The 24,786-nt window shown below is 48.9% G+C and overlaps 1 protein-coding gene and 1 long non-coding RNA gene across 8 annotated transcripts in view; one reads left to right on the plus strand and one right to left on the minus strand.

Annotated features, from left to right (window-relative positions):
- Positions 1 to 12,389, plus strand: part of BCAS3 (BCAS3, microtubule associated cell migration factor) — a 444,448-nt gene extending 432,059 nt beyond the window's left edge. For 4 of the 7 annotated variants that reach the window (XM_019545665.1, XM_019545667.1, XM_019545666.1 and 1 more), the window contains one exon: positions 11,456 to 12,389. In XM_019545665.1, coding sequence (XP_019401210.1) covers positions 11,456 to 11,604 — 149 coding nt within the window. In that variant the 3' untranslated portion in view covers positions 11,605 to 12,389. The remainder of the gene's footprint in view (positions 1 to 11,455) is intronic. The other 3 variants (XM_019545672.1, XM_019545670.1, XM_019545671.1) reach the window with 3 other exon arrangements.
- Positions 1 to 23,816, minus strand: part of LOC109317160 — a 29,395-nt gene extending 5,579 nt beyond the window's left edge. Inside the window, exons 1-3 of the long non-coding RNA XR_002102993.1 lie at positions 23,567 to 23,816; positions 22,980 to 23,126; positions 6,506 to 6,702 (exon numbers count right to left, since the gene is read on the minus strand). This is a non-coding gene — a long non-coding RNA (uncharacterized LOC109317160). The remainder of the gene's footprint in view (positions 1 to 6,505; positions 6,703 to 22,979; positions 23,127 to 23,566) is intronic.
- Between the last annotated feature and the right edge of the window lie 970 nt (positions 23,817 to 24,786).

A 24,786-nucleotide genomic window follows, 5' to 3' on the forward strand; every position in this document is an offset into this window, starting at 1 on the left:
TTTTGATCCATTTGTGCTTTCTCTGCCACAACTTGAGTCCTTCCTCCCCTCCCGACCGGAAGGGTCAGCATGTCAGGAGCATGGCTTACTAGCAGTTACGCCCGGGTCATTTTACTCGGCGTTACTCTAAATTGAATTCAGCAGAACTCTTCTGTTAGTCCTTAGAGACTGTCACGTGCACGCGGAGGGACAGCAGAACTGAAATGCCATGCACGCCGTCCATCTCCTGGGCTCTACGCTGCCTTACTTTTCCAACTGAGAATTGTTAGGAGGTCCAGTAAGCCTAGGCAGCATCGTAAGAGGGAAAAGCAGGTCTCAGACATGAAAGGAATTGATGAAGGTTTGAGGTTTAGGCATGTCTGAAATCCCTTATTCAGCAGATCAGTGACATGCTGCCCAGACCATGAGGTCATCGCTATATTTATTATTTTGACACTCAGGCACTTCAGCTTTTCCACGACCAGTTTCTTCGGCTGAGACTCTTTGAGTTGCGAATGGAAGAGCAGGCACTGCTCACCTCCCCACCCTGGGACTGTTTCAGGCTGCTGCGATCGGAGGGAGATAGCTCTCGCTGTAGGAGCTGTGGAGAAGCAGAGGCCCCTTTTTATCACACCGACAGCTCCTCTTGTCTTGCATGGGGATGGGAGCTTTGCAGGATCAGGTGCGCACGCATTTAGAGCCCGTCTGGGTCTCAAACGTAGGGATAAACCTACATACTTCCTCCGAGACGTTTGGGCAATGTGCCACCCTTCCCAGCGAAGGGGGGGAACAAAGTGTTGTTCAGTAACATGCGGACTGGTAGGTGTTGTGAACATGCAGAAAGGCATTTTAATTTGCATCTCCCTGGTGGAGTCGGAGGCTGAGAGAGGGGTCACTGTTGAGCAATCTGAGGCACTCCCACAGCCCTGGGAATGAGACCAGAACCAGGAATTTTAATACAGTGTTTTCTCTGCAAATGCTTTTGGTCTGATATACAGATGTGCCACTTGCGTAATTGAAGATAAAAGATCATTCTGCTTACATGCATTAAAAACACACACACTCACACACACATATTCACTGGCTTGCAGCAGGAAAGTGCATTTTTAATGGTAAGAAAGGACATTATGGATCTCAAGATCTGAGAACAAATGAAACCGGTTAGGACGTTGAAGACTAAATCTTTAGTAGCAGCGCATCGTGACTTTGAAGTTTGTGGAGGGTGGGGGGAGTTTCCCTTCATCCAAAACAACTGCATCTGCCTGGTCGGTTAGAAAACGCACAGTTTTTGGAAACTTTGCATGAACAGTTAGTACGTTTCACACTGTGCGCTTGGGCTGGAGAGATCTGTTTTCTACAAGCATCTGATTGTTCTTCAAGCTTCTGAGACTTCACGTAGCGGCTAAAATCGGCAACTTGCCTTTCCAAAGTGCCATTTATGTAGCAAAACATCCTAACCCTCTTGACAAACATATACAGCTCTGTGAAACTTGAGAGAATTTTTTTAAGCGCTGCAGTCATCGTGAAAGTCATCTATGTTGAAGAATATTGTCTCTCTAAATGCTAGTCCTTTATCTCGTGCACTTTTAACCTTCCATAAAATATTCAGAGTTGAGTCTGGCTGTATGCCATAGATTTGGGTATATTGCTCTGTGGATAGAGGAATTTTAGTGTTTGTTTTTCATTTTAAAGGAAACAACAAGCTGAACTTCTTTTTTTTTTGTAGACAAATACTTTAAAAGTTCACACATGAAAATGTTTTGCTCGTATCTTCACAATCTCTTCTCGCTTGAAGTAAATCCAGATATTTATGTAAGCTCAGATGCTTTCTTAATTTTTGCAAGTGTTACTTCTTTGGCATCTTAGCACCGAGATGATGCCCTGTAAATGAAATGTGCAGTCTCAGTGGATTTTGATGCTCATTATCCCTTCCCTTGGTGACTTTGTACTTCCTGTGTGCCCTTACCCAACTTGCTAGATGCTGTCACCTTTTTTGTCCAACGCACCAGGTTTAAGTGCGTTACATTAGGCTTCTATGTGGATTCGGCATTAGACTGATCATAGGATAATTCGGCAGTCACTAATAGCCTGAGCAAGTCCTATGACAACAGAAATGTCAGATGTTGTAGGACTTGCTTACACAGCATTTGCCTGTCTTTTCTGCTCTGACAACGTAATGGAGCTGCTTCTGCGGTGTCTTAGTGTCACACAGTCGTGTGAAATGATTTCAACACAGGGATTAATTTTTGGTCCACGCTGAATTTCCTCCCTTGAAAGTGGTCTAACGTCTATTCTCAAACAAAGAAAAAAATCCAATGCTTCCTGGACCTTCGTAGGAACTTCACTGTTGTGTTGGCTACCTGCAGCTGCACAGGAAATCAGTAATTGGATGCTCTTCCTAAAGTACAGGCCTCTAGTATCTAAGCCAAGTGACACAGTATTAGCGCTTAGTAGGCCTCTAGCACAGGGCTAACAGCTCTTGCTCTGTCCAACAAAGAGCGGTGGTGCACGCCTGTACTGCCTGGTTCACTGCGGTGAGGCAGAACCACAACCCTTGAGAAGAACATGAAGTTTAATGAGCTTGTGAAAATCTGGTGGGAAACCTCCTTCCAATCTCTTAATTCCAAACAATTAAAACCAGAATAGCTGCCCACCCCATAACGGGGCTGAAAAAAATCATCCCCCCACCCCGCTGAGCACACACACATCTTTGCACAGCGAAGACAGCCCCAGAGTGGTACATGGGAAAGCTTTTGGGTCTCCATTCCAGCTGCAGAAGAACGAATAGAAACAGGTAGGGCTGGAAAAGAGCTTTCATTTATGTCCTTGCAAATTCAAAGACATTAAGAAATTAAATCATAAGATAGTATATGGTGCTGACAGTTTAGGGCCATTTCAGATAAACAGTGGCACAGATCCAATCCTTTTGCCTTCTCAAGTGTAGCTTTACTCTACAAACCCGACACTGCACTGAGCTGGATCGTGGTGCCCCTTGCTGGGTAGAGGTCAGTTCTGCAGTCTACTGGTGGGTCCTACCTGCAGCACAAACTCCAGCCGAATCCCTATAAATCCTTTTTTCAGAGCCAGTTCTCTAGTTTCCACCCTCTAACTGACAACCAGTGTTTTTGGAGATAATATATAATCAAGGCTCCCTGTTAGCAGTTACATTCTCTGATGTCTAGAAAGGAATGGTGCTGTTAGCAGTGCGGTTCCATAATGCTGGGCTTAGGAGAGGTTTTGTGTGCGACAAACATTTTCTATGACACATGCACAGCCTTGGCCCTGTTCTGCTTTCAGCAACACTCATGTCAATCCAGAGCAGCCCCATAGGGCCGGATGGAAATGCACTTTATGGCTTCAGTGGAGTTAGGCTGCTTATGTGTAAATATTCATATTAGGAGAGGGTCAAAGGGACATGGCTGGTGTTCAAGCATTGTGGTGCTGGGTACTGTCCACGCAGAGGAGAAAGTTGATGCTTGATGCAGGGCACTTGGGTTGCTCCATCTGAGAGCAGAATCTCCTCTTCTGAGTTTGACAAAAGCCCTGGTATTTGAATTGTGTCCATCACCAGAGGACTTAACTAAACCTTGTGCTGGGAAGCAGCATGTGGATTGCAAATGGTTTAAAGCGGTCCTTCAGGCTTCCCCTGTGTTAGGCTGCGAGTTGCTTTGGACTCTTCGCTTGGGATCCTTTGGAATAGGAATCCAGAAGCGGTATGATGATTGTTAATGACTTCTAATACATAGCACTTAGATACTGGCCCCATTGTAATAGACCCAATAAAAAATCAAGTGAAAAGACAAACTGTACCCCAAAGTTTTGAGAGTCTGGATGAAGGACAAGAAGGGGGAGAGCTCCAGCACGGTCCCGTTCTAGGCGAGAGGACGGATACAGGCTCTGATTCTGAATTGTGCTGCTTTGCTTCTTTTCCAAATGAAAGTAACTTAGATCTAACAGGTGGGTTCTCAACTTTGCCCATTAAATGGCCATCCCAAAATGGTCAAGGCCCCAAAGAAGCACAATCCACCCCAGCCCTTTTTAATAGGATGCTGCTTCCTTCTCTTGCCCCACAGTTGGGCCAACTATTTTTGCTTTCTAGTTTTGTGAAAAGGGAGAGAGTAAATTCCCACACATTTACGTGCTTTCAGCTTAAATCTGGACCGCGTGAAATTACCACAATGAGACGTGTCCACACATTCATTAATGTGCCTTTGGTACAGTGCATTAAGTTTAGTACCTCTAATGCGAGGTATTAGATAAAAGCATAGTAGCTTTGCTTATGTGCAGTAGCAAGGGCAAACTTCTTTTTGTGACACTTAATGTGCGGTAGACTAATTCTGTTGTGCATTAGTTTGGTTTTTGCCATGATGCACTAATGCGCAGTAGGGCAGTCTACTGCTTTAGTATGGTTTTTCACCATGCTGTGCTAATGTGCAGTAGAGCAGTCTACTGCATTAGCATGGTTTTTGCCGTGATGTGCTAACACGCAGTAGAGCAGTCTACTGCACATTAAGGCGAATTGTGCAGACACACCCTGAATAACAGGAATAAAACCACGAGATAAAGGCCCAAGTGGCTAATATGTCACGCCACTTCCCAGATCCCAGCCTGTTAATTGTGTAATTCCTAACAAATCTTCAGTAGCGTGCACTAATCTTTGCACTTCTCCCCTCCTCCTCCCCACCAACTTAGATCCTTGCCAGAGATCTTGTTCCTTTAAAAATGCCATCTATATAACCTCAGAAATATTCGGCACAGAAAAAGGAAAAAGGAACTTGACATTAGTTGAGTTTGAAAGGCTTGGTGCTGTGAAAAGTGACTGACGTGTGAAAAGAGGCTACAATTAGTTCTTTCCCCAAGCACTCTTCCATTCAGTCCAGGGTCACTCCTTCAGCAGGCTGAGGCTTTGAGCATAATGTGTTGTGACAGTTTGAGATGATGAAGAATAATTCTTGTATTCAGAGTTGCTGCTGCTTCCCCACTACCCTGACACATCAGGCTGGCTGTCATTGTATCGTTTATCCAGGCTGCCATGCTGCCATGCTGTAGAGGAGTTTGTGCAATTCTCAGTAGGTAAAGGAAGGGGTCGGCTCTTTCAGCAAATGATTTTTGAGGATATTTTGAAACTGTGCTTAACAGCCTGCTGTAGGGGAAGTCCAACGGAGAGAAAGGAAAAGCCATTAGAAGAAATAATGCACTAGAGATGAGATTTTTGAGTAGACATAAAGGAGATACCATGGCTTCAAGTGGACCACTGCGGAGAAAGCACAACTAAGAAAGGCAGCATAATTTATGAGTGTTCCGGGCAAAAGAGGGCTATATAGATTTTCTTCAGGCATTGAATTAATGTGCCATATAAAATGGCTTCACATTTAGGCTTGGCAAGGCTTTCTACCTTTCTAGATTTGATGTAGTCCTCTGACAGATCCTGCAGCTTTTTGGAACTGAATAGACAGCACCCTGGCTTGGACTGGTGCCTGGGATAGCTTGTTACATGCTGACATGCACCTGAGGACCGCAGCAGGGACCCCCGTCCAATTTGTCACCACGCGTAATAAAACAGAGGCTTCGGCTTGCGCTCAGATGAGACAGGACGGCGAGGATCAGGTGCATGTGGTAGGTAAGAACGGAAGGGGATCTGTTCTGGTTTCTCCCAGCCGGCTCCTGAGCGCTGCACAATCTAGCGTGATGGGAACAGAGCGCAGACGCTGGTTTTCAGCACTGGCAGGGATGCAAAAAACAAGGTGGAACTGGAAGGGAGCTAACGGAATGTGCATTTCCGTGCTTTTGATTGCCCGTTATCTGACAGCACTTCGACTGCACCCGGTCCGGTCTGGTCTGGGCATCTCTTGGACTCGACGGAGGGACGTGTGCCTGCTGCCACCCCCGTGCGCCTAAACATGAACTGCTCCCTGCAGCTTTTCTTCAGCCTCGGTGGGGTCCCAGCTCCTCCTGCCACAGCACATCCCAGCACGGCTGTTACCGACCCCTGGTTTTCTGCCAGCCGCACTCATTCAGTGGAGCAGCCAGGGACTGCCAACAAGAGGGGCATGACAGTACCCGGTGAAGGCGGCAGGGGCAATACTGCACGCAAAAGGTCGCTATCTCTGCATTCGAGTGGGAACGCCCACCTGGTCCTGCAAGCAGGCAGGTGCCCTCAGCCCTCCCAAGGCCAGGCACTAAAAGACGTGGTGTGAATGTAACGGCAGTGGGAGGTCACTGGGACCAGTGATTTCGGAGGCCCAGGTAGAGATGCCCTGGTTTCCTGAGAGTGCACAGCACCTGCTCTCTGCAAGTCAGGCCTCTTCTAAAAGTCTCAGGTTGGGGCATCCAGAAGCTTGAGGCCCTCCAAACCAAGGCCAGATTGACAAAAGCAACAGCCCCTTTATTGTCTCTGCTTTGGGGGTGGGAACATACTCCCTGCACCAGTATACAGGGTAGCAAGGCTTGGAGGGACCCAGTCGTCTGGACCCAGTGCCATAGGTATGCAGAGGGCTTTATGAGCACAAGGCCCCTAGGGGCTTACCTCTTGTTATAAACACCCCCAGTGCAATGCCCAGTGGGAAGCTGGCAGAAGTACCTTGGTGGAGGGTGTACAGATATGACCCACTGTCTCAACTGAATTCTCTCCCACATCCTGCTATTTCAGTGTGGCTGCCGTCCTTCAGGTCCAGATCTGGCTGCCAGCATTTCGGGTCAGCCCCAGAACAGCTGCAGGAGTATCTGCATGAGGAGAGGAGCAAATGTGACATTGTGGACCGAGAACGGGCCCTGGTTCTCATCTGAACATTCGCAGCCAAGTCAACAGCACGAACTAGGCCCCAGCTCTGGCCATTTCCTGCAGCATGCACTTATGCCTGCTTCGTCCTTTGGATTTTTTTCAGGGGAAGCTAATGCTCTGAGTCCTGGACTTGGAGATTTGTATTCCTGATTGTGATCTTGTCGACATTGGTGCGACTCCACTGACTTACATGGAGTTAATCCTGCCCTGCACTAGCACGGGCTTTGAATCCATCCCACAGCCACAGCAGCATGCAGGTGTAGACCTGCGTAGGAGCTGGTGCAGAATCGTTGTTGACATCTGCATCTCTCTTCCCTTATTTTTAGAGCCCCATGGACCCTGGTTCCTTTTAAACCTGATAGACGTGTGGCACCAGAGACTACTTTTGTTGCTGTTTCTTTCTCCAGTGCAGTTCGGTTTGCACGTGCTCGAGCCCCTGGTAATGCTGCGATTCCCATCGACTCTGGCGTTGCCTGATACGGTTAGCATCAAAAGTGAATACAGGCTGCTCCTGAGCTTCCCTGAACTAGCCTCCTCCTCATGACTTCAGCAGATGTTCCTGCTCTTATTTTTTTTTCATTTTCAAAGCCAATCATAACTTTGCAAGTTGTGTCCCTCTGGGATGGGGGCAGGTTTCAGTATTAACATTTCCACTATTAGCACTTATTTGTATTTGTGTTTGTTTTTCACGGGCTTTTTAATGCCTCTGGGAGCCATTATGGGGACAAACTCATGCGAGCACTGGTCTTCTCACAGTATTTCACTTCCTCCATGGTGGAAATGCTCTGAGGAGAGCAGGTCTCATGTTATTTTGACCCCATAAATGGCTCCCGGCGGTCCCCTTCTTCCTTCTCCCACCCACTCCCTTCCCCCCAAATCAAATATTTAGGTTTCTGCAGGGCCTGACGTCTCAACCCTGCTTATCTTGCCTCCGCAGAAGCAGATGACAGTTACCACGAAGCAGAATAGCCTCCAAGTCTGTGGAGGAGAATGGGTTTTATGCGATACACAATTTGTTGGCTACTGTACAAGCTCATTAAAGTGTAGCATAAGAGGTTGTTTTACTGATACATTTAAGGAAGTTAATACATCTCGACAGCGAATGCACAGGGAAATAGAGATGCAATAACCCTCAGACAGACTGGGGCCAACTCCATTCCTGGCGTAACTCCACTGAAGTCAACGGCACTACTCCAGGGACGGATATATCCTCCTCTGTTGGGCCAGTGCTAAGCCTCTGACCTCATGCAACTACCATAAGTGAGGACAGTTCGAGCCAAGGCTGCCATTCAGCTTCCTTATGCAGGTGAATTCCTTTGTGGGCTTCATTTTTAAGTGAACTTGATTCCTCCCGGTCAGGAAGGAGGAAACCTTGCTTTACGGTATGTGCTGTCCCTGCTCCACGGGACGGGGAGGGCTACCTCGCGGGCTGAGAATCTGGACACGATGATGGTGATGATAATGATAGCAATAATGCAAATAATAATAATGCTAGTGATAACAGCAATAATGTTGATGATGATTTCCAAAGATTCGAGAGCATTTTAACAAGGTTGGCAAGTAAAACTATCCCCGTTTTACGGACTGGGAAGCAGACAGAGGAAGATTAAGACTTGCTGAGATTCACATGGGAAGTCAGTTGCAGAGTCCGGTCTCGGGATCCCCGGGCCATTCGCCTGCCCGATAAACATGACGTGTTCCTCAACATTTGATGCGACTATTTACAGCCTGCTCGCAGCGTACATTTCGCTTGTAAGGTAGTGGAGACTTTTGCACAGTGTCAACGTGGTCAGGACTTGAATGAGCCATCTAGTGGCAAAAGGCTCATTATCCCTTGAGTATTTCGTGCTCCCAACGTGACAGAAGTTTGCGATCCCTGAATAGTTCTGGATACGGGCTGAAATGCCCCAGACGTCCAGCTGCCGTCTGTGCCTTGGCTGACGGCAGAGGCTGGTACCTGCTGCTTTGCCATCTAGTGGAGAGGTACAGAAATAGCCACCAACTGTGGGAGCTGCCCCAGGACAGCTGCACATCTGTCCCTCCCTGATCCAGATGTGACTTACAAAACCAGCGCGTGGGTGTTTGTTGAAGACCGAGGTGTTTTTTCACTCCCTCCTTAATGCGATGAGCAATGCAGACAGTTTCCCCACAGAGAGAGCTTGGGGGGTTTTTTTTTCAGCGACCTGATATCGCTGTGCAACGAAGAGGTTTGCCTCTGTCTGCCGTTTCGCAGCATCCCACAAATACACATAACTGAATGGTTTTCAAAGACATTGAGCCCCTGCAATTCCCATGGCGGGGGCGTAGATGCGCAGACCTGAGTCTTAAACCCAAAACTGCACTGTAGGATCATACGCCTCTCGCTGAGGAATGGCAAATGTGCAGGCCCTGTTACCGCACAGGCCGCAGTCATGCAAAACCTCAGCCAGACTCTCCCGTAGTTGTGCACTCTTCACCCCAGCCGGGAGCCAGCGCCGTACTGCTCAGCACATGGGCTTTATGGGGACAGAAATGGTCTTTGGGAATTCGTAGCATTAAGGAAAAATAAATGCCTCTCCTCTCTCTCCTTCTTTTGTTACTGAAAATGCAACATTTGCCTGAAAATCAGTTATGATCCAGAGAGAGAGGGAGAGAAAGAGAGGGCGAGGTAACCTCATAAGGAGTTCAACCGTCTTAATGATGTTTGATTGGAGCCTACCCGTGGTCTATCTTTCTGGTGATGGCTACACAGTGAGTGAAAGCTCTGACGTGAGACGTTTAACCAAAGCCAGCTGTGCGCGAGGGGAGATAAAAGCACAAAATCAGACAGGATAAGCACAGTATTAGTGTGGGATACGCCACTCATTTCTGATTTAAATTACTGTTTTTACTTCCTGAACTCATGGGAGAATAAGGATGTGAAGGAAAACGAAGAGGTTTATACATGTACATTCCTTTAACAAAATACTGGCAAGAAATCATGATTAATACAGCTGAGGTCATTATCATTGCTTCTTATGGGTGTACTGACTTCCTGGGGATTTGCTTTTTTTGTGAAACCAACCCAGATTATCTCCACTGTGAATTACTTGCGTGATCAAGTATTAAATTCACCACCTCTTTCTTGATGAAGTGTAAATTCAAACGGATCTGTTATCCCATCAGTGGACACACAAGTCACATGCGTGCTAGTGGGACCTGCGCACTCGCTACTTCAATGGGATAGTTTGGGATTAAATGAAGGTGAGACTGTTAACTTTCTGCGCCAAGATTTGTCCTCATCTCCATGTCCCGCTGCAGCAAAGGGACGGTCGGACATTTATAAATGAGCTGGAATCCCAGGATGAGACTGAAGCCCGGGAATGGCAAAGGTGCAGTAAAATTTGGCAGGGAACAAGGCTTGGAACCATTCATCCAAATCCTGAAGTCCATTAGTCACTTCCTAATCAGCGCACTCGAGCAGCATTCCCACTGAAGTCAACAGGGAAATCTGTCTGTCTGCTCCATGCGTTCACTGAGCATCTTGGAGCAGTCTCTTAATCACGGCCAATGGCTTATAGACAGACCCGGGATTTCTTTCTTCTCTTCCTTTCCTCTCCCAGAAGAATTCGTAGGGACTGCACATTACTGGTCTTATTCTTTGCTTTTATCCCTCCTCCTTGAAAGGGAGGACTGAGCAGGCCTTGCGAGGACCACAGTTTTGCAGCGGTCTCCCAGCGAGTACCGGGGAGAGGACGTCTGCACTGGATGTGGGACCCTGCCTCGTATCGCTGCTGCGTGCCGACACTGAGTGCTGGAGAGCGTGATGCTGTCCAGCGGCGTTGCCACTGAGTCAACTGTTGGGTTCAAGTGGCTCGCGGAGAGCTGCAGTTAGAAATGATATTCTGCACGCACACGAGAATACCAGCGTCTCAAGATTAGGAAGCAACAAAGGCTTTGGGAGGTCAGCCGGGGGCGGGAGGTGGGGAGGCTACGACTTATCAGTGTGCGTGACGGGTGAGAGGGAAATAATCCCAAATGCTAGTAGTAGCCTTAGAGTCCCGAGCTTGTGCAGAGCCTCATCCAGGCCTCTGTGGTCGATACAGCTTCATCACCTTTCTTTCACGGCCTGTTTTTATGTTCCTCTCCAACAGCCTCATCCGAGGGGCTCCCAAGCCATGGGGATGCTCCCATCAGGGTACAGAGCACAAAGGTGGGGAGCTACCATGTCAAACCGCATCGGCCAAGCACAGATGTTGTGGGTCACTGTTAGCGAGCATCACAACACGGCTCCTTTTCTAGCCCCGTCATCTAAGCAAGCGAGGCTATTTCATCGCTCGTCAGCCAGCCTTTTATCCTTCTGCTCAGCTCCACCTCGCGACTCCGAGCTTTGGCATCTTGGCACATCCTGCAAATCGCTTTTAATTGTCCCCCCCTCCCACCACCACCACCAAAAAAGCGATTACACACCACATCTGCAAGACAATGCGGAAGGTCTTAATAAAATCCCACGTACGTTCGGGCTGAAACACAAGCCCGGGGAAGAAGTAGAAACAGCAGTTGGGTTGCCTCTGGAGTGATTCGTCAAATCACCCAGTAAAAGATGGATGACAAGCGAACGTAATGTTAGACCAGGGATACAATAAACAGATTTGTCAATAAAGTGGCCTTCTAATGGTAACCTTCATTCTTTTATCTGAAACATTAACCAGGGCCTGTTTTCTCTTTCCATTGCAGAGCTGCAGCGAGAGGGAAGTATAGAGACGCTAAGTAACAGCTCGGGTTCCACCAGCGGAAGCATTCCTCGCAATTTTGATGGTTACCGATCGCCTCTCCCGACTAACGAAAACCAGCCCCTGAGTCTTTTCCCTACAGGATTCCCTTAAATTAGTCAAACATACGAGGAGAGATTCAGCCGGGGTAACAATCTCGATGTGCATTTTCACCCACCGGTTAGCGGCAGCGCTGGATGGTTCTTGTTACCCTAATAAATATTGACGACTCTTCTGCTTAAAAAAAATAAAAAATCTTCCTGCAGCGTATTCTCAAAAATACTGAATTTGTTTTCCTGTGCAATACTGATAAGGAGAGACTCTTTTTTTCAATCATAACAGCTTCGTGGCTTCTTTTTGTTGTGTTTGGAGAGAGACTGTTTAGAGGAGAAATATTTTTTAAACCTGTTTTTTTGATGGAGCATATGATTTTACAGTCGTTATCTGCTTCTTCATGTTAAATGGGGAGTGGGGGGAGATAAAAGGGAATCCGCCTAACTTTAGTGGCGCATGGGCCATTCAGCCAGTGAACTGTAGCTGTTTGCAAAAGTGCTGAGCATAAAAGCAAAAACTGGAGGGAGCGAAAACTCAAGGACTGTCTAGGAGATGGACAGTGGCTAAGGTTGATTATATTATTACTTCATTTCTGCCCTTGTTCCCCACTGATACTAACTGATGCCAGGAGTATTACAAATGGGAAAGTTTTTTTTTTTTTTGTTCTTGGGAAGAGGTATCTTTATTGCTCCGGTTCTATTCTAGTCCTGTATTTTAGAAATGTACTTAATGGACTAACTCAAGTTGCGAATTGCTCTTATTTGGTTATAAAAAGTGATCACTGGAACTCTGCTATCTGTCCAAAATTGCATGTGTCATTGAATAAACCTAAGTTAAACAAAAAATGGCTTTGGTGGTCCCAGGCTGTGCGCGCAGTCTTTCTCTTTACTGCACCAACTAGTCTGCGAGTATTTCCCACCTCAGCCTGAACCCCTAACTCTCTGTCACTTGTGTCAGAACAGAGTTTTCTTTATGTTGCTGCTGGTGCCTTATCTAACGGATGCCAGCCTCTCTGGAAATCAAGCTGGTTGCCGCATTACTTAACCTGTGTGCAAATGCTTTGGCCATGGCTCTTTGCAAGCTGAGTTTTCAGAAGCTACTTTTCACGAAACAATCTCAATAGCCCTATGATGCAGCCTGATCATCTGTGGGTTGTGTACTCGGTAGACGGCGGCTGTGCAAGTCGGGCGTGCCCCTTTCACACTTGGTGAAGCCAGAGATTGAGGGCCCAGAAAATTCTGTACGAGGAAACGTGTCTTTCCCAGGTCACAGTTCCCACATGGGGAAGGATCCAGTGACTGGAGAGGTAGCAAGGTAGATGGCACCTCCTGATCTCCTTGGCCTGGAGTGGACGAGCCTTGGACCCATTTAAGAGGCTGCCTCTGGTTTGCATGAAGTCCGGGTCTGTCCTAAGCCACCTCTGCTGGGAGGGGATGGCAGGGACTACCTCTTGCAGGCAGCATTACCTCCTGCTGGTTTTTTCACAGGTTCAGAAAGTAAACGTGCAGACCTGTCCTAGTTAGTCCCTTTGCCCAAGACACCTCCACAGGGTACTAACAGGAGACATGCATCTAGAAGATTCAAGACTCAAGTCTTTGCTTCATGGGTAGGGGTACGTATCTCAGACTCCCGCGCTCCCAGGGCCCAGTGGCCAATGCAGCCTTAACCATGGCATATTGATAGATGGCTCCTAGCAGCTTGTTCGGATGCGCTCCCATTTTACACACCAGAGTAAAACAGGAACACTTGGGCCCGATCCAAAGTGGGGTATAAACTGGCAGAGACCCCAGCACTATGCCATTTATATAGCTGGGGATTTGTCCCAATGACTCCTGTGGAGCTACACAGCTTCATGCACGTTGAGGATCTGGGGCCCTGCCTTTCACCTGTTGCCTGCAGAGACGCCCTTTAACACACGTTGCATTAATAGGAACTTGGACAAAAAGACGGGACCTCCAAAACCCCATGCTGTGCACCGTGCACACTGCGTTCAGCAGCACACGTGTTGACAAACTAATTGCGGCTTGCGCAATGCAGCCGCATAAACCTGAACATCTCAGCCAGCTTTTGGAAGAAGGAGAAACCCAGGAGGGACTCTCAGGTTCTGAGATTTCCTTCCTACTGCTTTTTTCACATAATTCATTTGAGTTGTGGAAATGAAAGGAAATCGTTGAAACCCACAAATCTTGTTGCACTCCCATAGCTTTAAAAACAGCCGCCTCGAATGATGAGAAATGGACCATCTTGACTCCCACAGCCTGTCCCCGCACACCAAAAATCAAATCCACTCTCTGACTACATTTTTTTTGTTTAACACTGAGTCTCGGATCACAGAATAATGGTTTTTTTCTTTCTCCCTGGGCTAGAAACCGCTACAAATTGGAATTCACAGGAATACTTTCAGGGCCTCGTTGGGGTTTTTAGGAAATGCTTCCTTCTGAGATGGATGGGCGCTGGCCTGAGAGTGAGGTAAGGGCACGCTGGCAGATCTGGCCCCCCGGTGCTAACCGCTCCGCTACAATGCTCCGCCTCTTTTATGTCTGCAAAATAATGGACTGAACTGAGCAAATTAGTGTAAGGCCTGGCAGGGTGAACACATGGAACCACAAGGTCAAGTCAGTCCACACCAGTTAGGATTTTTAACACAGTTCAAGCCAAGGTCAGTACCAGAAGTTCAAACAAAATCCAGATTAACACATACAGAAGGGATTGTGTTGTCACCGTGAGTCTCGTTTCCTTTCAGTCTTGCCAGAGAGCAGCCATCAGGGACAAACTTCTTTGAAAGGAAGGCGACTGCTGTTCTTCCTATTGCTGTAGCCTCAAATAGCTTTGTTGCTAGTCCTTCATGAACACGCAAAGTGGGATGATGCCTAATACAGAATGGTGTCACTAGAAATGTATTTGTTGTTGGCAGGCATTAAATCACGTTTTTATAAGTGCTGCAATATGGCCATGTGGAAATTCCCAGTCTGCAAGAAACTCCTTTGAATCAGGATATTTTGTTTAAAGGGGGGAGATTTGCAAACTGGAATTAGTGTGAAAACATTTTCAGTCTGGTTTGTAAAGAAGAATGTGCTGAATCCGCCGCTGGCGACAGCCCCAAGCCGAACTGCATCTGCAACATTAGCACCGCGCTCTGCAGCCGCAGAGCCTTGTTTTGTGATGCTGGTCATTTAGCTTGGCTATAGCCACAGATGAGCCAGCGCTGTAGCTACTCCTTGCCTGGGCCGGCGAGAGCTGAGCATGCTGCAGCGGTGAACCTGTGGACCGACTCCACAAGACACATACGTGTTGGCCTAACTTTAGGCTCGTGAGTCATCCACTGAAGTCATGTGTAAGCCCCTTGCCAAAGGCAGTCCAGATAACATACCCTCTTTGGACAAAGAGCCAAGTGTCTGAAAGGGACAACACCTCTCCACTTCCTCTGTGACCTTACAGCCCTATTGGCGTGAGGCTGCTGCTTGAGGATGCTTGCTGGAAACCTTCCCGTTTTGTTTGCTGTGGTGTAACCGCACGAATGTTAAGAGTGGTCTGCCAGCATAAAAAGGAGTAAGATTTGGCCCACAGGGTCTGATTCTTACTTCGCCGTGGCATGCTCAAAGCTAGGAGGAATTGCCCTGCTGCTCCTACCAGAGTCTGTAGGGTCAGCCCTTTGCCTGGAAGCCTTTTCAGGCCTCTTACTGCTTGCCCCTCTGATGAATAATATGGGCACCAAAGGCATCATTCAAGTCAAACGTCACATTTCACTGGTTTCAATGCAGACAGAATTTCACTCTCCCGCTCAATCCAAATCTGGCGAAGGCAAAGTAAAAAAAAAAAAAAAAAAAGACTCCCAAGACTTCACTGGACTGTGACTCAGACTCCTCCCGAGCAATGCAACTAATCCGCAGCACATTTCAGAAGTGCCATCGGTCCAAACCACGTGGCCGGCAGGCAGAAATGCCCTGCCTCGATACAAAACGCAGCCTAGACTGGAGCCCAAAAGACCTGCTGGACTTGCAGGTTTTTAAACTGCTTCCAGTAGTAGTAAGTAGTGGCTTCCTGCTGAGTTCAAAAGGCAAAATGTCTCATTTGAGGCTGGCGCGACTGTATATCACCCTCCGTACAAAGTGGAGCCCTTCTATTAAAGCTGGGTTTGGGTTTCATGAATTAACATGAGATATTGCTTTCTTAGTCTACCCTGGTTTCTGTAATAAACACGAGGGTGTATTGCACTTAAATCACGGGAGAGGATCCTTGCCCGGCAGCAAAACTGGAAAGAAAATGACCTCTGAATGCAGCGGTTTGTAGTTCAGCTCCTCTTTGTTTTAGACGTAGGCTGGCTCTCAGCACGAGCGCGAGGCCTGGGCCTTGCACAAGATCCCGAGTTTCAGACTAGGATGCGGAGAACGGCTCCGGTGAAGGCAAAGCAGCAAGGGCCAGATCCCCCAGGTTCACTTGGCTGCGTCCGTAAGATGGTGCAACCATAAACCCTGCCTTGCCAGGCGGTTATGCCAGATTTGCATTGCCAGGGTGGCACAGAGTTGCGGAAGCAGACCCATAAACCTAGCCCTTAATGGTCAGTGCACAGAAATGGTGATTACCAGCCATGCCCAGCTAGCAGAGCGTAGCATATGTGCTGGAAATGTGCTGGTAACGCAGCTGCCTTCCAGGGCGCGAACTGATCAAGTTAAAAACCATCTAAAAAATACACGTCTCAAGTCCCGAATAGCCTTGCAGAAGGACTCCCGAGCATGGGGCTTTCCTTTAGGAAAAGGGGCTGTGAAATAAGCCCCATCCTCCAGAAACAACCAGAGAAATGTGCCTGTTGCTCACTCTTTCAATTAGACTTGATTAGTGGGATATTGGGTGGGAGGGGAGGTTTTGGAGGATTAAAATTGCGCATGTGACTATTCCCCCCCGTATTTCGTTTATCACAGCTTTGGAGAAGAAAAGGCCGTTGGCTTGTTCTCATGCAGGGTAGGAAAGTTTGCACCATTTCCTGTTGTCTTTCCCTTATGCTCCTGAGATATTGTAAAAATGTTCGGTATCCTCCAGTAGGTTGTAATCACTTCACTCTAATGTTTCGCAGCTGCTAAGTGTAACTTTAAACTGCACCATTTGAATGCTTACAATTAGCAAGTAAGTGGGGCTGAGATCACATCTTTTGAGTTTCAGCAACAACAACAACAACAAAAAAAGAAGTTGCTTAACTTTGACCAAAATTGGAATAAAGTTATGGACCTCGACTGGAGGTTTGGGAGTTTTTTTTTAACAGTTATTCAAAGTGCCTCTAACAGAGGGAAAATAATTAAATCCCCTGCTTAGCCATTTGCACCGAGGAAAGAGGCATTTGGACAAATGTGTGTGGGGTTGGGTTTGGGTTTGTTTTTTTAAAACCATGTATTACAGTTACACTCTCCCCAGTGCTGTTGCTTTTGACTGATATCGCTGTAGCTGATTAAAATGAAATGAATAGCTGAAAAGAGGAGTTCATGCCTGTTTTCTGCTTGTCACCTGCCCCTTCCTCAGCACGTTTCTGACCCCACGATTAATAATACAGAGAGGCAAAGAGTGAAAGTTGGCATTTTCCACACCAGATACGATCCGGTACGAGCCTCTGGCCAGGGCAGCGTTAGGCTGGGTGTCTCCGGGCTGGATGCGAGCCTAGGGACGTGTGTTAAATCCTGCCCACAGTGCAGAAGGAGAAGGCATTAGGAAACGAAGGTGCTACATTCCAGCGGCATTGCCAGCTCTCCGGAGGGAAGGGGAGCAGCAATGTACAGAGCACGTTGCCAGAAAAAGCGATTACCTCAACCAAGTGGCACACGCCGCATGGATTTTGATAGCTGGGGTGAACCGGATCCAGTTTGGGGTGATGCTTCCCAAGGCTCGGTAGGCATGGGTGCCTGGTGTACCGGCAGATTTGATTGCAAATCAGGCCACGAGTCTAGAAAGTCCCCACGTGGGGTGAAAGGGGTGGGTGGGGTGTCCCCATGTCTGTGAGATCTCCGACAGGCAGATTTGGATGCTGAGCTGTTTGTAAATCCATGCCCCGCCTTTGACAAAACTTCTCCTCCTGTTTATTCCTTAAACATTAATTGAATAAAGGTGGACGTGGGAGCCAAAAGTCCACTGATGATTCAGCACCTCGCCAGATCCAGTTGCCTGACCAGCCCTTCCCTCCCCTGAGTCTAGCAGAATACAGGTCTGGTAAAACAGACTCCACTGCTCCCCGGTCCCGTGCAATGCCCATGCTTGCTAAAGAGAGCAGGTTACAAAATGATAAAAGCAAAGGGTTTGTGTCAACACAGGGCCGAGCTGCAAACCTGTCCAATTTTCCAATCCCATGTTATAGTTCAGGTGCTAGCCACTGGTATGGACCGCTCGGACTGAGATGCCGCTGTAGGTTGCTGATTCTCCCAAAGACACACCTTGGGTTTTGGTTCCTGCCCATCTCTCGTGGAAGACACTGGCTCCATTCACTGTGGTTGCACGTCACACTTTTGTAGCACCTCTCCGCCAAAGATCTTCACTTGTTTTAAAGCACTCATTTGTAAAGCTCGAGCAGCAACTTGGTGAGTTAAGTAATATTCCCATTGTGCAGATGAGTAAACTGAGGCACAATAACACTGACTTGCCTGAAGCTGCGGGGCTCATTAGTGGCAGAAGCTTAATTCCTAAGCCTCAGTTATAAGCCCCTGGCTATTAGGGTGGCACGAACATTGAAGAGCTCTTGCTGTTTGTCCCGATAACATTTGGTGAGAATCTGCAGCACATTATCATTGTCCTTTGGGGCCTGGGTTGCATAGCCCTCTCTGTTAGTCACTGACAATTATTCTTACTGATACTTGACACATCATTAGATGTCCCACTTTATTCTTCCTGTTGAAGTCTGGGAGGTGTCAACCTGACAGTCACCACTGCATTAATCATGGTGACTGTGTCTGGAACAAAACCAACCGAGCAAAAATCCCCTGGATTTAATTGTAATCTCTCCATGCACCTCCTTGTAGGCTCCTGGGCAGGTCGCTTGCCTGGTGACAAAACGCGGGCCTGTGGCTTACCCTGAAATCTCTGTGTTTTGGCATCTGTGGATTCTTGCTGTCTTTAAACAAAGATGGGCTACACGGGAGAAGCTGGGTGCCAGTTCCTTGGCTTTCTCCTTCTGTCCCACAACGTGCTAGGCAGGGCAGATTGCTGATGACAACTGTTTAATACTGATGTTGCTGATGGTTTTCAGAGACCCCAGCTGGAAACCAAAACACCCGGCACCCTGGACAGCGCGCTGACGCCCCAACACTGCAGAAGGTCACTACGAGCGGTGCAACGTGAACACCTGACCTGATGCCTCCTCCCAGGGTTGGATCCCCTGCCACCTGGGAACAAACAGCCGGGGCAAGAAAAATCCAGCTGTGCAAAGCAGCCTGAGACATAAAGTCCATATTGCACAAAACTCCTGACAACTGCCCGCAACTCTGGGGCGATGGAGCGTGGGCAGCAGCATGGGAAAGGCTTCTGCTTTTTATCAGCCAAGAGGCAAGGCCAGCAAGCATACGACCAACTCTGAAAAGTCAACGGAGGCCAGTGCACCCATGGAGGCTCCAGCCTGTGTGCATGACCTCGGCAGCCTGTCCAGCAACCCACATGAAGCACGGGCTGCATAAGTGAGTGCAAGAGTTGCCCCCCAGCCTCCTCCGTCTCTTTCTGGAGGAGAGATGGAAGTTCTCTCTCCACCTCCCACTGCAACCCGGAGATCAAAGGAAGAGGCAACTCCTCTAGCAATTGGAGATGAATGATGCAAGGACTTGTGACCTGAATTCCTCCTCCAGTAGCTGCAGGCTCTGCTTTTACTTGGACCCCTGCATTGCCATGGAAAATTTGGGGCCCAGGCCCTTAGGGAATAGCTCCCTATTGACCAAAGCTGAATGAGAACTAAGGGAGCTGGTACCAGAAAAGACCATGCAGGCTTGTAAGGAAGCTTTCACTGCGGCGGATAAGTACTGTGAACATCTTGTCGGGATGATGAACTTCGCGGCTGCGCTGGGGAGCTGGGTGATCTTGGAGACCGGCGAGCCCCGCAGCGCGCGTGAGCGAATTGGAGCCGAGAAGTGACATCCCACGGCCTTGCAGGCAGGGAAGTAGCAGCACCCCCAGACAAGCCAGAGCCCTCAAGCAGCAAAGGACGCGTGCCATTCCTCACGCAGTCCGAGACTGGGAGATGGGTAAAGGCCACTGCCAGCATCTGCAAATGGCCCTGTTTGTTCTCAGTGGGGGAAACAGATGCAACTATTTCCCAAAAGTTTTGGTTCCCTCAGTCGGCCTGGGTGCTGGGTCTCTCATTGCACCGGTTCGCAGATCCCACTTCCAATCCAGATTCTGTGGGTTTACAGCCCCTAGTTTGGGAACCACCATCCTAGACTGGGAGCAATTTGGGACCAGGACTGTTGTCTTTTTGTGTGTATCCGTGCCATGCTCAGCCCACGAGTGTTGCTTGACTGGGGTCCCTGGGCACCGCTGCCATTTGGTGATAAACAGCAGCCGCTAGAAGGCCCGTTATAAAGCAGAAGCGAGGCTATGAACTTTCTCAGGCACTTGGATATCACAAAGTGTTCTCCAGCATTAGCAAGAAGGCTAGGAATAGGCCAATGATGTGGTTGACAGCAATCTGAAGTTAATTTCTACCGTGATGCACTTCAACAAAAAAAGGTCATCGGGTTAAAATCCAATCTGTAAGCAAGACCTGAAATGCCTCTTTAAAATTAGCATGTCATGAACTGGTTACGGCGCAGACCGCACTATTTTTTTTTCCCTTTTATAGAAGGCAATTGCCTTCCTTCGCATATTTACAATATCATTACTAAAAATATAATGAACACGCTTTAGCAAGAGCACCCGGTCTCCATTACTGTATCTGATTTACAGCATGGCACAAAACTAAAACCTAGCTCTGAAACAGATGGGAAATGCCACAAAAGACGTGTGACCTGAGCGCAGGCCTGCTGCCAGGAAGCCCCAACTTCTAATCTTGGCTCTTAAAACTCTGCCCGTGGGCAGCTCCCGTCAACGCTTTCTTAGTCTCCTCATTTGTAAAATGTGAAAAATGTGTCTTTTTTTCTTAAGCTGTACGAAACAGAGCAGAATACCATGTTCAAGGGAGTCAGTGCCACAGTCCACATCCACCCAAACACTGGGAATAATCAGATAATAAACTCCTATGGCCCACCCTCCTCCATCTGCGAAAAGCCAACTTGCACATTTTTATGAGAGAGCAATGATCCCCTGAACTCCCCTTGTGAAGCGAGCAATGACCTTGGTGAGAAACCTTGCACGCACTAAGGTTAATAGTTATATTAACTTGCCGCAGGTCCTGTGATGTCTGACATTTGATGATTTCTTTTAAACCAAAACGCTGGAAAAAACAAATGGTCGGCGGTGTCCTGGTTCCTGAACAGCACAGGAAAGGACTTTGACAAGAGTTAGCAGCAGACTGAAGGTTACGAGCCAATCTCTGCTTGGTCATCCTCATTCAAGCAGAAAACCAGCGGCAGCACCTGCAGTGAGTTGGTTGCCCCGATTTTTCCTCCTCCAAAAATCATAGGGAGGCTGCTCTGCATGCCACGGCTGCGATCCTAGAGGCAGGGCATAGCCCTGATGCAACCAAACCCAACCCGCTCTGCTCTGTCCAGGAGAGGCGGATCCCTTCTCAACCTTGGCTTACGCCGAGTTATGCTTTTGCCACCAGTTTAAGTAACTGAGGGGAAAAGTCTGCCTGTCACGTGGAAATGGCAAGTCACTTTCTCACATACGCCAGGGCCACACTGATTTGTGCCCTTGGTAACGCGCAGTGCACAAGGGTGTTGTGCAAAGGGCTAGTCCAGTCTTGCCAACCTCAGGTAGTGTCATGCTGAGTCACGCCCCAGGAAATCAGAAGATTGGCCTGTTTGTCGGCACGGGCTTCCCGTTCGTCCTCGAGTCGGTTTAATTAGGATGCACCTTCGGGTCAAGTTTTCATGATTTTATCTGTGGGCTGAGACATCTCATACCCCATCACAGGATTCCAGGAGCTGGGGATTTACAATACCCCCCACCCTTACCCCCATTTATGAGACTTAAGCTGAAATGACCTGAGTTGGAGACAGCGCCAGTCTCAGGACAAGGGAACGCATCCAGCCATCAGTTTTCCAGCATTTCGCACGTGGTCTGCACACCCCGATGCAACAGCGGCTCGGTGGATTAGCTGAGTGCCCCCACGCGAGCCAGACTGCGTGCTCTGTCTGCTACAGGCTGGGTTTGCTTTTAATTGAGAAAAGCTGTTGACGAGCATCCACCGAGACGCTGTCCCCTCTGCGATGCGTGCCGGTTGTGTTAATAATTCGGATGCCTCCTTCTGCTTTGATGTTTCTGATTCATGGATTTGGCCAGGGCGCCACAACAGATGCTTCATCTCTGCTCCTCTGGTGGGTGGTTTAACAATTTCTCGGCAATGACATGCGCGGGGAAAGGTGGGATGGACGGCGCCGGGCCCAGGCACCTGTACAAACAGCAGCTTGGGGCAAATCGCTGCTGGGAGCGGACAGCAAGTCGCTGTTGTGAAACAGCGCAGTCCTTTCGAGCTCAGCAATGTTCGGTGAAAACAGAGTACCCAAGTGCCTTTGAAAATCTCCCCTGTGCATGACTACAGCACCCAGATCCTCCCTGCTATTTAGGTTCCCAACTCTCTTTCATGTTGGTAGGAATTAGGTACCTGAATACCTTCGAAGACCTGAAATGCTGGCAACTGTGGGGTGGGACGTTTGTATGAGGAGGCTCGTGCACAAACCGTGTCTCCTCAATAGCATCCTTTTTTTTTTTTGGCTCCTGCACTCCTCCCCGTCCTTTACTTTGCATCGTACAGGGTCAGGGGGCTGCAGCCCCTGACTACGGAGGGCCATGCTTATACACCTATTTTGACTCATGGCCGTCACTGGAGCTCGCGTGGAGCAAAGCTGGGAGATGCTGTGCCTGATACGCTCTGGGAGGACTCATATAGGTTAAGGCCAAGAAGGGATCGTAATCACTTATCACTCACTCAGCCAGCCTCCTCCATAATACAGGCTGCAAATATCCACTCTTCTATTGCAGGCCATGAGCCGGCTAATTAGAAGGTGCGTTTGAAAGCTGTCCGTGGTAGCTAATGAAGAAACTTGAAGCGACCTGCGTGAAGCAATTCCCCTGGCACTGAGTGCATGGCTTCACATCTGTGATGCAGTCCAAATCTGAGAGAGATGGGGTTAGGGGCAGACACAAAGCCTTTGCTCTCTGCTGCCGCACGCACCTTTGACCACCGAGCAGGTGGGGACACGTCCCTGGGGGAAGTCAAGTACCGGGGGCTTCAAAAAAGCAGGGAAGTGCAAGGAAGGAAAGGCTTAAAGGGCAGTTTTCTCGGCACTTGAGAGCCGGCGGACAAGACTCACCTGCCGCCCTGCAGCTCTCGCAAGCAGCGGCTCCGTTTCTGCCAGGCTGCAGGCACTCCCCGCTCCCCTTCCCTTCCCGCTGGCGCTCAGGGTCTGAGTCGAGAAGTGCGGACGGATTTACGGAAGACATCCTGGCGTAAGGTGAGACTGGAAGAATATAAAACAGATGGTAACTAGAGAGGCCGGCCAGAGCAAACGAAGGTTGCTTTTTATTTGCAACATGAAGGGGAAGAAATCAAGGGAGGGAATTACTGCGGGTTGTAAAACCGGGGCGACTAATATACGCGGTGCTTAGAGCTTTGCGCTTCCCCCGGAGAGACCTGATCCCCCGTCTCTTGCAGACGCTGGTCCCTTTTACAGCGTGCGAGTGTATTTTCTCAGCCGAGATGCATTGATCCCTATCTGGTGCTGAGTGTACGCAGACAAAGCAGAGGAGGCTGATTAAGCGCCTGGCGGCCTCACCATTGTGTCCACTATCTTTGCTTCCCTTTCAGCTTTTCTTTCCTTGGCACAGGCTTTCAAGCCCGTGTGTCGAGAGATTAGTGACCTATATGAAGGGTAATCCCTTCATGTGCGCACAGTGTTACCTGAGTTTGGGCATCTCGAGAGCCGGCAGGCCGACACAAGAGGAGGCAGGGTTCAGAGAGGAGATATTTCGGGTCTCCCTCATGTGCGATGAGCGTTGACGCCACCGCCGCACGCTCCTCTCGGGCTGGAAGCCTCGGCCGACGTCGACAGGCGACCCAGGCACCCCGGGGGCAGCTGAGAAAAGAGATAAGCAAAAGGAAAAGATAGTGAATCAGGGTGCGAAGACACCTAGTCCACTGCCTCTCGATGGCTAGAGCTGTCGGGGAACGCGGCCTGGGCTCCTACGTCAGCGCTTTTGAAATCCCCGTGGGTAAAAAGCAGCAGTGCCACACGGCCGCTGCGTGACGTTAAATTTATCTGTGCGTGGAGGAGCTGCAGGAAGCTCACGTGCCCCCCTGAGCCCCCCATGGACAGCACGTCGATGCCTCTCCTAGTGTCTAGAGCTTTAAGCGTAAAACCAGCTGGAAGAATAAACTGGTGGTATTATTTTGAAGCACCAGCGCTTCCCATAGACTTGCCGTAATCTCTGGCCAGCTTCTAAACTACCAGCTCCTTGAGCAGGGGCCGTTTGCTCCTGCTTCTTCGCTGATGTTGCACGAGGGTTCGTTTGCAAAATCCAACCCAGGGCTCAGATACAAATCTCACCGGAGCCTGCCGGAGCTGGAGAAGGGAGGCAACGTGGGTCAGCGGACACTGCCACCGACTCCCTCGCTCTGCCGCTGACCAGGGTTCCTAGCCTCGGCCGAGCCCCTTCACCTTTGTGCCACGCTCGGCCCCGACCCTGTTTGCTGAATACGTAAGCATCGCCGAGATGGGCTGCCCGAGCGTGAGCTTACGGTTTCTATAACACAGGAACCCCACGCGCTCTTGGGAGTTTCTAGGCATTAAAATAATAATAACAATAATAATAGTAATCACTGCTGACTCGGGAGTTTGTCAGGTTTTTGATTTGCAAACTGTCATCATTAAATGCCAAGAAGTAGGGCTGAAGTTTGGAAGATGAGCGCACGGAAATGGTCGGTATGCCGCTGCGACAGACCTGGGTGCGCTGCTGGAACAGAGCGGTTTAGTAATTCATCACCCTGAGCCGGGGCTTCCGGGGGTTTGCAGTGCGCGCTTGGGTCCTCCTCCTATTTTGGCAGCAGGACAATGCCCGTCGGCTCCTCCGCAGCGGGAGCCAGAGGATGCGCCTGAGCCCCGGAGCAAACCCGTGAGGCGC

This window comes from Crocodylus porosus, unplaced genomic scaffold (genome assembly GCF_001723895.1).
Source record: "Crocodylus porosus isolate Cpor-Errol unplaced genomic scaffold, CroPor_comp1, whole genome shotgun sequence".
In the NCBI taxonomy this organism is placed as follows: Eukaryota; Metazoa; Chordata; order Crocodylia; family Crocodylidae; genus Crocodylus; species Crocodylus porosus.